This window comes from Eulemur rufifrons, chromosome 29, assembly GCF_041146395.1.
Source record: "Eulemur rufifrons isolate Redbay chromosome 29, OSU_ERuf_1, whole genome shotgun sequence".
Classification (NCBI taxonomy): Eukaryota; Metazoa; Chordata; class Mammalia; order Primates; family Lemuridae; genus Eulemur; species Eulemur rufifrons.
Genome location: NC_091011.1, coordinates 56,229,873 through 56,241,959, shown reverse-complemented (window position 1 = coordinate 56,241,959; position 12,087 = coordinate 56,229,873). Strand labels below are relative to the sequence as shown.

Below are 12,087 nucleotides of genomic sequence, written 5' to 3'. Positions count from 1 at the left end.
AATATATTTTGGAATATTGAATCCAGTGAATAACTCAGAATTGGATCTAAGCACTTAGGTGGGGAGACTATAGAATGATACACCATCTAATTCTTCCACGACACAACACAAGTGCTCTGCATGAGACACTATTGTTCATCTGCCAAGTGTTGTTTTGGAAAGATGTATTAGGCTGAACCATATTAATTAATTCTCATTGTTGCAAACAAAGACATATTATTAGAAAAGGTCCTCTTTTGATAAATGTGAATGAGTAAAAGAACCTAAGATTTTTCTAAAATAGTAATGCTTTTGAGAATCACTGTATTCATAACTTTACTTATTAAATGTTATTAGTTCCTTTTGATGATTAAAAACTAGACTGCTGATAACCTGATGAAGATCCATGAGTTTTATGTGCATAACTCAAGTGGGAACACGCTCTCAAAATCAAATGTACCCATAGTTATTTTGCCTTCTGGAGTTGCAAGTACTTATAAACATTTACAAAGAAAAAACAGTGACATCTTTGACTCTCCATCGCAACAATTTTTGATCATCTCTTATAAATACACACACACACACACACACACACACACGTTGCAACTTATAACCACCTAGGCAATTGCTAACAGTTACACTTCCAATTCAAGTTAAGCATAGGGAAACTAGACTATTTTCAGAAAATATGAACAGAGGACTAAAAGAAGAGCTTGTGTATACTGTATAAAAAATGTACTATATAAAAACCAAACACCTGGTTTTTCAAAGTTACATTGAATTTTCTACAGTATATCACTGTGACACTTGGCTAAGAAAAGTTTTTAGTTTAAATGCATTATTTCTTCACGTGCTCATCACACTATATCATACACACTCAATTATTTTTTACCTCAGCTCAGAAAATGTGACACAAACACCATGTTGAAGATAGTAACTATATTCAGTAACTGTGTCTCTTGATCTAGCCACATCCATCACTGGCACACGCAGCAGTAAGAAAGCTCAAACATTTTCTAGTCTCTCTCTTAGGCTGATGTCCCCCACATGCATTGTGACTGACTCTATTTTTCCACTGAGAGTTTATTCTTCATGATGATAACACCAGCATAACTCATATAACAGACCATAAGTAGTTAGCACATGATCAGAATAACTCACATTTCTTTAAGACCTTTCCATAACATATATGTTTGGGTTTGTGTCAAGCTCACTTAATTAATGTTTCCTGATAATCAAAAAAAGATATTTCAGTATTAAAAATGAAGTGCTACAAAATGACATTTTTGCTGTCTTCAAGAAAACTCCAGAATAAAGCACGTTATATTTTTTGGCCAGCCAAGTTGTCCCTATTGAATTAAATGAGAAAAATATCTTAAATATAGTGCAATTTTGGTTAATCTAATAAAACAATGAATTTCTTCACAAAACAAGGCATGGAAAAAGCACTTGCTGGACATAACATATTCGATGAGCACAATTTTAATGCATTAATCACAAAGTACCTATGCCAAAGTGAGCCTAGCATTAAAAACTGTAAATTTAGTAACACATTAGGAAATTTGCCAGAATTCTTCAGATTTTATATTTGATTTTTTTATATTTCTTTACATTTTAAATGTATTAGCAAAATCTAACAGCATTCCATCTTAACCATTTGTTTGCTTATAAATTCAATTTCTTTTGTGAACATGAGAATTTATATTAATGAGTCAATACATTCTGAGTCCACTGAATCAAACAAAGCAACTTGCTGTACTAGCAATATTCTGCTACTGGGAGTTCTGAAGTGCTACTTTTACTCAGTCATGGGCTGACTCTGCTCTTTTGTTGTCCCTAAGCCATTGTTTCTTAATTGATTTAGTCGAAAATAGAGGCCTGCAGCAGGATTGATTCTATGCCAGTTTCTTTACAATTCTAATAGCTCCTCTGCTGTGCTTTACCCATCTTTCCAAATGCAGATAAAAAGGACCTCTTGAACTAGGGTGAACAACTGTAAGGAGAGAAGGGAATGAACGGCAGGACACCACAATTCCCCTCTCCTGGCTCTCACATAACAAAGAACAGGCACTCTGCCCTGACCAGGTGAAATCTCATAGGACTGAACTTCCCTCTATGTACCTGTTTTACTGTGTTTTCTTATTCTTTTTCTTTTTTATAAAAAAAAAAAAAAATCTCAAATTCAAGGACAAGGAGAATAACACAATGAAATCTCAAGTTCTAATAGAACACGAAGTTCTGAGTGGTAAAGAAACAGTATTTGTTTTAGTTAACTAGGGTGACATTTGAATTAAAAGCAATAAAACAAGAGAAAACAAAGCAGTTTTTCTTGAAATCACTGGCTAAAATAATATAAGAAAGTTTATCTAACAATCAATAATGTGAAAGCATTTGAGTTTCAGTGGCTTGTGAAGCAAACGATAAAAGCCCTTTCATGGCAAGATCTTCTAGACCTTGACCACTAGAACTCATTTTTTAAAAATAATGATGACCAAAATTCTTCAAGTTGTGATGATAGCTGAAAAAAACCCTAATGCTTTTATGTTAAGATAACTTGAAATGTTAAAAAAATACTTTACAAAAATATTTTCCTATATTTTTCATTTTATCCGATGTTTTCCTACCCTCAAAAATTTATAACATTCATTTATTTGATCTTTTATCAAATATTTTTTCCTCCCAAGTATCTGCAAGATTAAAGAATTTCACTTATCTTGCATGTTCTGAAATTAATAGAAAAGATGTTCAAACCTTAAAGACTTCCAACTCCTCCAGAATGAGCTCGCCGCTGGCAGAGCTGTTAGTAGGAAGAACAACCACCTTTTGCACAGTGCCCTGATCTAAATTAGAGAAAGAAACAATGAGATGTTACAATACGTTTTTAAAGGAAAGAACATATTTAGACATAAGATTAGTTAGAACTTACAACATTATTTATATAAGTATTCAGTCATCAAAAATATATTGTATATATTGAGCTACAACCATTTGCAATATGGTACATATATTTTAAATTGAGATTACATATAATTTGAAAGAAACTAACATGATTATCTTATATTTTGCACATATTTTGTGTAGCCTTAACTATGAGATAAAGAATCTCCAAATATCTTAAGTCAAAAGTTCTGAACTAAGTATTTAGAATATAACACATATATTAATATTATGGAATGTAATATATAACTTGGAATATAATGAATATGATGAATAATAATGAATGTAATATAATGAATGACTTTGACTATAATACATGACTTTAAGTTTGGTCCTTAAAAATATTTCTTACTCCTCCAAACCAGCATTATAAAGTGATACTCCCATCATTTTGTTAATATTGACACACAACGATTTCATTATCTGAAGAAAGATTACTATAAGTGAATTTTTGTAACAATTGTAATATAAATTACTAGTACTGGAAAAATGGCATTTGATCTATAGAGATGACAGAGTTTGGACATGGTAAAATGTTTCACTCATAACTGAAAATAATTTTCAAAGAAGATACATAACTGGTTTTATTTCAGGTGTGGATATCTATTCATAGAATAATTTTATTGTTTTCAGAATTTATCATTTGGCAGCAAGTTTCTTTAAATAGTCTCAAAATGTAGATGAAATTTTGAAATTAGATGGTCGAAATAAACTAAAGGAAATAAGAAATTTGTTCATATTTCCCAGTTACAGATGACTAAAAAAAGAGATGCTCAAGTAAATGTTTGACATAAACTGTTATTTATGTCAAGATTTATAATTAAGATAGTTTTATGTAGTAACATAAGTATTATCTATACATATAATTATGACACTCTACTACTCACACAAATTTTATGTTTAAAAGAAATTCATTGCTATTTGGCAATATGAGGTGAAGATAAATTTGTGAGTAATTTGGTAAGATAGAAATATATTTACTAACCAAAATTTATTTCTATTAAAATAATTCATGAGCTTATTCATAAATATCAACTTATTCTTTTGAATTATAACTGTAAATTTATAATTTGAAAATATGCATTATCAATAGATACTGCAGTATTTTTTTAATTCTGTTGAGAAATATCAATAAGAAGAATTAACTTCAACTAAATTGTACAGGATTTTACAACTAGGAACCATTTTATAATTAACACTACAAATCTCAACTCTGCCATCTCAAATTGGCTTCTATTCCAGAGGCAAGAGTTACTCTGACATAAAATCCACATAAAAAGATATTCTGATTTCAAATGTTCCCAAAGATAAAATTATCAGCTCTGAAAAGAATTAAGTACTCTTAAATAAGACAACTCGTTCCTAATGTTTTAACTTACTATGACAGCATTTCATGTGTACAGTTTATTTTAAGGATGGAAGTAATAATTCATAATTGTTCACATATTTATAATTCATAATAATTCACAATAATCCATAATTCTTAAAAAGTAAACTCAACTTTATTATAAACTAAAAAAATTTATAAGTAAATTATATAAAATTTAAAAAAATTATACAGAAAAGCAAGACAATTTGTCAGAACAATCCCTGAAACTTCTGAGGATCCACAGTTTGGGCACATCTTAGAAGCTTCAAAGTATACTCTATAATTTAAAATTTACTTCTTAAAACTCAAAAATAAAAACAATCTCAAAGCTTTGTAGGATCTAGCTGTAATTAAAAGGCTCTGAAATTTCTCTGTTTCACTGAGCATTTTCCTTAAAATCAGCCCTAATAACAATTTGGACTATTTTCTTGGAAGAGAAGTAATGCGAGTAAAAATTGGAAGTGAAAAAACCTTTGGAGATGCTGTGCAGATATATGTCTCAATTGAAAGGGGATGAATGTAGTTGGAGGTGTTCCCTGATTTCTATTAACAATCTATCACAATGAGCAGAGGAAACTTCTAGGGGAATACAACATACCAAAAATGCTAACCTGAAAGCCACAAAATTTTAACAGCTAGGGCAAGATCTGTGTGGTATTCTGTGTGTGTGTGTGGGCGTGTGCGTGGAAGTGAATGCATACATGAGCAAACGTGTCCTGCTAAATATCTGTTGAATGAATTTATGGGCATAAAGAAAGAGAGAAGATTCAGAACCAAGATGGGGGTGTAAAATCTTTGTTTTAGTTCATGCTATCATAAAGGGCATGTTCTTTTATTTTTTTAAAGAACTCACAATAGAGTTTTGTGGTTTCCTGCTGCAGCTCGTAAGAATCACCACCATTCAATATGACAGCAAAGACCTCTCTTGAGTAGTGACTGAGTAGAGGCTGTGTATAACATAGCCCCAAATAAAACCACATAAAAAAGGTATCCTGATTTCAAAGGTTCCTAAAGATAAAACTATCAGCTCTGAAAAGAATTAAATACTGCCAAATGAGACAACTGGTTCTATTTTTACCTAATGTTTTAACCTACTATGAGAGCAAAATTTACATAAATCACCATTTTCTTCTGACAGGACACAATAAACATACTTGGTTTATAGCCATTTATAAATATTACACAAAGAACAGCTATAAAAATGAGACAGTAAAAAGAAAGTACAAAATCTTCTTTTCACTCGTTTTTTTCTTCTTCTTCTTATTTTAGTTAGTTTCTGTTTTGCTGGTAATGATGAGTTTCCTGAATAGGAAATACTTCTGAGGTATCTTTGGGTTGTATCATTTACTACTAAGTAAGTAAGTTGACTTGAAATGCCTTCCACCCATTTTTACTTATTAATTCAAAGAGAAATTACTGAGGGCCTTCAGTGAGTCCGGCAGTATGGATGCCAAGATGAATAGGCAAAGGACTCAAGAGTTCACACAGTGCGGATTTATGTTTTTCTGAGTAGTGAGTGTGTTCCCATTAAAATGTTAGTCATTGAGAGATACGCATTCCAGAATGGCCATAAAACTGCCAATTACTTATGTCTACATAAAGCCATGTCTGTACCCTTGCGTTTGAAGATGATAATATAGTTATCAAATGTCTTCCTTCTGAGGGTGGTGAGAATGGTATTCCTTGAATGTATTTATTCACAACTATAAATCCTTTTTATTGTTCAGCAGAATTGGGATATTGCTTTTATATCCTTAGGAAAAGCACAGTATAGTTACAGTGAAGTACAGTCTCTTGCTTTTTTTCTTTAAGCTTCACTTTGCTACTGTGTTAAATGTAAATAATAACCATACCTTTTGCAATGGGTATCTGTTACTAAAGCCTAGCCAGAATCACTTATCCCTTTTTTACAGTAACATCCTATAGTTTTTATAGAAAACTTTCGGAAACCACATGTCATCTTTCATTCTCAGTCTACATGGTTAAGGAATGGTTTACCTCTCTGCTAGCTCCAGCGAGACCCATACGACTTCGGTCTGTTCAGTAGACAGCCGCTTGCCCCTGTGATTTACAGAGGAATGGGCCTCTCTGGGAACTGGGTAAGTGGGAGTCTCTTTCTTTCTGAGATCAGGAAATTCGGAAATATGGAGGTGCTGGAGCCATCCTTGCTACCACATACAGAGACTCCGTTTGAGCACAAACAGTGCACAGAAAAGCAAAACTGAAAGACGATAAAATAAGTTTCTGACAACAAATTCAGCTATGTGCATAGCTGCCTTCTGGATTTTCAGTTAAACAAAGAAAAAAATATTTTTTTAACTAGTTTGAATAATGTGTGTTGTCACTTTCAGTTGAAAGAGTTCTGACTAATAAAAACTAAACAAATAATACATGGAAATTGCTTAGTATGGTGTCTGCACATAGTGTACTCTCAGTAAGTAGAAGTTATTTTTTAGTTCTAGCTCAATTACTTGCCTAACTTGTGACACTTTGCAATCACTTTCTTTTACTGAACCCCATGTTCATCATGTATGAAATATAGATAATAGAGACACCCTGAATACATTAAAGCACTGTGCAAATAAGCAGGACACAGCGGAAGTGATTTACATAATGCAAACCTATACACAAAGATAAAATAGTAGACTCATCAACCTACATTAGTGATTTTTTCTTTTGTTTCATTAAATTATTAAAAATTTCCTAGACAAGCTTCTTTCATGCCTTATATATATATTTTTTTTTATTTAACTTTTTTTTTTCTGCTTTTTTTTTTTTTTTTTTATTTTATCTTGTTATGTGGGATACAGAATTGCAGGTTACATGCGTTGCTCCTGTACCGCCTTTCCCCCCAAGTCAGAGCTCCAGGCGTGTCTGTTCCCCAGGTCGTGCGCATTGCACCCATCATGAGGTATATATCCCTCCCTTCCCCACCCCCCCTTCCCGAGTCAGCACCTTCAAGTGTTACCACTCCCCAAACGGTGCGCAATGCACTCATTGTGTAGGCATACCCCCATCCCCTCCCCGACCCCCCACCTCAGTCTGATATCCAATTGGTGTCGTTCCCACGTAGGCATACCCCCATCCCCTCCCCCACCAGTCTGATATCCAATTGGTGTCGTTCCCAGATTTGTATTTAGGTGATGATCAGGGAAACCAATTTTCTGGTGAGTACATGTGATGCTTGTTTTTCCATTCTTGGGATACTTCACTTAATATAATGGGTTCCAACTCTCTCCAGGAGAACCATAGAGATGTCGTATCTTCATCATTCCTTATAGCTGAGTAATATTCCATGGTGTACATATACCACAGCTTACTAATCCAATCATGTATTGATGGGCATTTGGGTTGTTTCCACATCTTTGCTATTGTGAATTGTGCTGCTATAAACATTCGGGTACATGTGTCTTTGTTAAAGAATGACCTTTTTTCCTTTGAGTATATGCCCAGTAATGGGATTGCTGGGTCAAATGGCAGGTCTACTTGAATCTGTTTAAGATACCTCCATAATGCTTTCCACAGGGGTTGCACTAGTTTGCAGTCCCACCAGCAGTGTATTAGTGTTCCTGTCTCTCCACACCCACGCCAACATGTGTTGTTTTGGGTTTTTTTGATAAAGGCCATTCTCACTGGGGTTAAGTGATATCTCATTGTGGTTTTGATTTGCATTTCTCTGATGATTAGGGATGTTGAGCCTTATATATTTTATACTATCTATTTTTTTTTCTATCTAATATGAGAGAACAGAGCAATATTATCCTTAAACCTTTCCACTCTCTCCAGCCAAGGGATCAGCTTGCATTTATAGTGCTGTAAGTGTTGGCTGTCTCAAACAAGTGGTCACACATAGCTCATTACCCAGCAGGTCATTCAAATAGTCATTTGTATGCCTATCTCCTGAGTCTTATTTAAACAGTTCTTAGAGGGTTTCCCTGGAAACTGATGTGCCAAACTGTCTGCTTGCCACTGAGTTTCTGGTCGCCTAGGAATTTGGGAGCACACTGCCTCCTTAATCAGATCTGGTCAGTCTCTTTCTCCTGGTTGCTAACCTAGGAAAGTATTCTAGTAAGAGCTGGCTTCATGGCTATGTGATGTGCTGTCACACAAGTTCTTGTGCTTAGAAGGGCTTCCTACTTCATTTAAAGCTCTGCTGTCTCTTCCTTGAAATTCTTAGTAATTTTTTAACAAGGGATCCTGAATTTTCATTTTGCACTGTGCCCTGCAAATTATGTAGTCAGTTCTGATTTAGGTGCTGATAATTAATAGCAAATTGTACCAGCTAAGAAGCAGCTCTGTTTACTTTAGGGAAGGTAAATGTACAAATCTCAACTTCATGTACTCAACCCTTTCCTCCGTTTTCTCTCTCTTCACCACAGTGCCCCTGGATGTCAATCTAGGCAGCCCCACACATGACTTTAGAGGTAAATTATTATAAGATAATCAGTTCTAGTATTTATTAATTAAAACTAGTATTATAAAATATAAAATCACCACATTTATTAACTGGCAATTCTTCCATAATTATAATTTACTGAGTCAATTTGTTTATTAAAACAAAGAAACATAATTTTAAATCCCCCTCAAAAAAAAAGAACCTCAAAATTTTTGCTTGGCAAATGAAAGCTTTATAGATATGTGGGAAGTATGACTAGACATCATACCTTATTACTTTCTCTAATTACATCTTATCAATTGACTGCCTTATTTTATGTGAGTAAAAATACCCATTCCTATTAGATTTATTTGCCCTGTTAGGTAATCAAACTGCTGTCACATTATTTTAACAGTAATTTTTTTTAAGTTTCAGAATAAAACTGAATCATGCGTTTATAAAATCTGTATGAGTAGCTCACTGGATCTACTTTTACAAAGTGGCATTCTACTCATGCATACCCCCTGTTTCAAAAAATAAAATATTTCTAAACTAGGTCATCTAGCACAATCTCCACATTTAGCAGTTTCTCACATGGTGAGCTTCCAATAGGTAATTGAAAAGCTGTGATGTTGACACCTTCAGCTTCAGCCCTGGGGCAGTTAGAGCCCTAGTTGGCCATCAATGGCATCTCAAGTGTCTCTATGTGGGGGGGGGGGGTGGCCTTCAGAAGGCAGTATCAACAAAAGCTATCTCATCAGCATCTTCTGAAGTGTGTTGATGCTAAAGGGCATGTGGGGTCATATAAATTTGAAAGTACGGAGTTATCCTAAGTTAAACAGGTTTCTTTGCTGCAGAACCATTCAGAAAGGTTAAAATACTTTTCTGCATTGTAAAGAAAATAGACTATTTGGTGACTTTGAAGTTTATTTGCTGATACCATTAATTTCAATCGGCTCCTTAGCTCCTAGAGTCATGTTCAACTATACAAATACTTCCTCAAAGTGTGGCTTTCAGATTATCTGACTCAAAGTCACCTGGGAAGTTTACTAAAAATACAGATGCTGGTTCCCATGGCAGACCACAGACTTAAAATTTTTTGAAGTACCGCTGCATATTAAATGAGCTTTACAGAAGAAACATACGTCTGCTCAAACATTTGAGAATCATGAGACAAACAGTATATTTCTTTTTAACCTATTTATTTCTTGGTAATTGTCTGTATTTATCAAAAGGGAAGCTACCAAATTAGTTTTTTTATATAAATATCTTAAGTTTTCTTTTCTTTCTGTCTAAAATTTAGCTAAAATAACACATTTTCTACTAATACATAAAATTAATGACTTATTTACAATGTACTAAAAAACTCTGGGAAAGTCCCCAGGCAAAATTATAATAAAGAAGTTTCAGATGAAAATCAGATTTATGAAATTACAAAAAGAAAACTCAATTAATCTTCAAATGTTAAAATGAATGATAAAACCTAGAGTTGGCATGGATGTAAGGAAATAGATATTTTCAAACACTTTTGGTAGCAAATGGAAGCAGAAAATCTTTCTAGAGCGTAACATGGCCATTGACCATGATTAACCATTACTTGAGTATTTTCCTGCAGTAAACAAACATAAAACTGGACAAAGTGTATGAGGCAATTCTTTTTAAGATAATAGATAACAGGAAGTGCAAAACTAAAACAAAGGATACTCACAAGCTAATCTCATGATCATGCCCCACTTTCTGTCTGGGAACAATTTCCCAGCAGAGGTTAAGAGAGCTGGTGTCCAAGTAGTGCATGGCAGGTCCCACTGAGAGGAGGTGGCAGATATGAAGATTTGGGGTAGAAGAGGAAATGAATTTTCTGGTGCAGAATGCTACAGAGAGAAAGCTGCCCAGAAAGGGGGTTATATAAATCTGTGTGGAAACACCCTAGAGTGTGTAGCTGTGTCCTGGGCTAAATATATGCAGGATGAGACCTCAGACCCTCATCACACTGCAATGGCAATGGGACAATAGAATAGATAATCGACAGATTCAGCAGTTCTGGGAGACCAGCAAAGCTCAGTGAAGTTGTGGTTTTGGCCTCATTCAGATCTCATTAATACCTTGTTAAAATTCCTGGCATCCAGCTGACACAAGAAAGGTTTTAAGAGTAAGTGCCATAAAGATCTACTTTAGGCCTGCGCTAACAAAACCTATAACGAAGACCAGATAAGACACGAAAGGGAGAGAATTTGGAGTTTGAGTCCTGCAAAACTGGAGTGACTTACTCTGAACAGATGCATTCTGACAAAGAGTACAAGACCAAATAAGTCCAAGGCGATCAGCTAATAATTAAGAGCTTGCTATAATAATAATTAACACTATTCAGAGGAAGATAACAGAATCCAAAACCAAGGTATTACTCATAACGTCCAGTATTCAACAAGAAAATTCATTATATATAAAAAAGAGAGAAAATATGACCAAGAGTCAAGAAAAATAAAGAAGTCAAGAAAACCCCAGATGTTAGATTTAGTAAATAATATCTTTAAAGCAGTTATTTTAGCTATTATAAATATGTTCAAAGAATTAAAAGATATATGTTCAAAAACTAAGGGAAGATATAGTCTCAATGAGTTAACAGACAGGAAAATTCAGCAAACAAATGAAAACTATTAAAAAACAAAATGGAAATTTTAGAACTAAGAATACAAGAATTGAAATAAAACATTAGCTCTATGGGCTTAATAGCAGATTGAGGGATTGGAGTTGAAAGAAGAAAAGAGTCAATGAACATGAAGATAGATTAATAGAGCTTATCCAATTGGAAGAACAGGGGAAAAAAAGGTCGAAGAAAGTGAACAGACCCTTTTGGGCTTGTGTGTTATTATCAAGTAGTCTAACATGTATGTTGTTCAGAGTTTCAAAAGGGGAATAGAGATCAGAGAAAAATATTTGAAAAATAATGGCTGAAAACTTCCCAAATTTGATCAAAAATATTACATTACACATCTAAGAATTCTTCAAGAACCAAGCCGAGTAGGCCAGGAGCAATGGCTCACACCTGTAATCCTAGCATTTTAGAAGGCTGAGGCAGGAGGATCACTTGAGGCCAGGAATTCAAGACCAACCTGGCCAACATAGCTGGACTGTCTCTACAAAAAACATAAAAATTAGCTAAGCATGGTAGTGCATGCCTGTAGTCCCAGCTACTTGGGAGGGTAAGCTAGGAGGCTTGCTTGAGCCTAGGAGTTTGACATTGCAGTGAGCTGTGATGAAGCCACTATACCCCAGCTGGGAAACAGAGCAAGAAGACCATGTCTTAAAAAAAAAAAAAAAGAAAAGAAAAGAAAAGAAAAGAAAAAAATAAAGTTGTAGAATATAAAAAGAGAGGAAAAAAATAAAAAGACACTATGTCATGAAAACAAGGAATATAATTATTGGCACA

General features: G+C 34.1%; 1 protein-coding gene across 1 annotated transcript in view; it reads right to left on the bottom strand.

Moving 5' to 3' along the window:
- Positions 1 to 12,087, bottom strand: part of SEMA3C (semaphorin 3C) — a 154,863-nt gene that overhangs the window by 18,904 nt on the left and 123,872 nt on the right. The window contains exon 12 of the mRNA XM_069461916.1: positions 2,731 to 2,819. Coding sequence (XP_069318017.1) covers positions 2,731 to 2,819 — 89 coding nt within the window. The remainder of the gene's footprint in view (positions 1 to 2,730; positions 2,820 to 12,087) is intronic.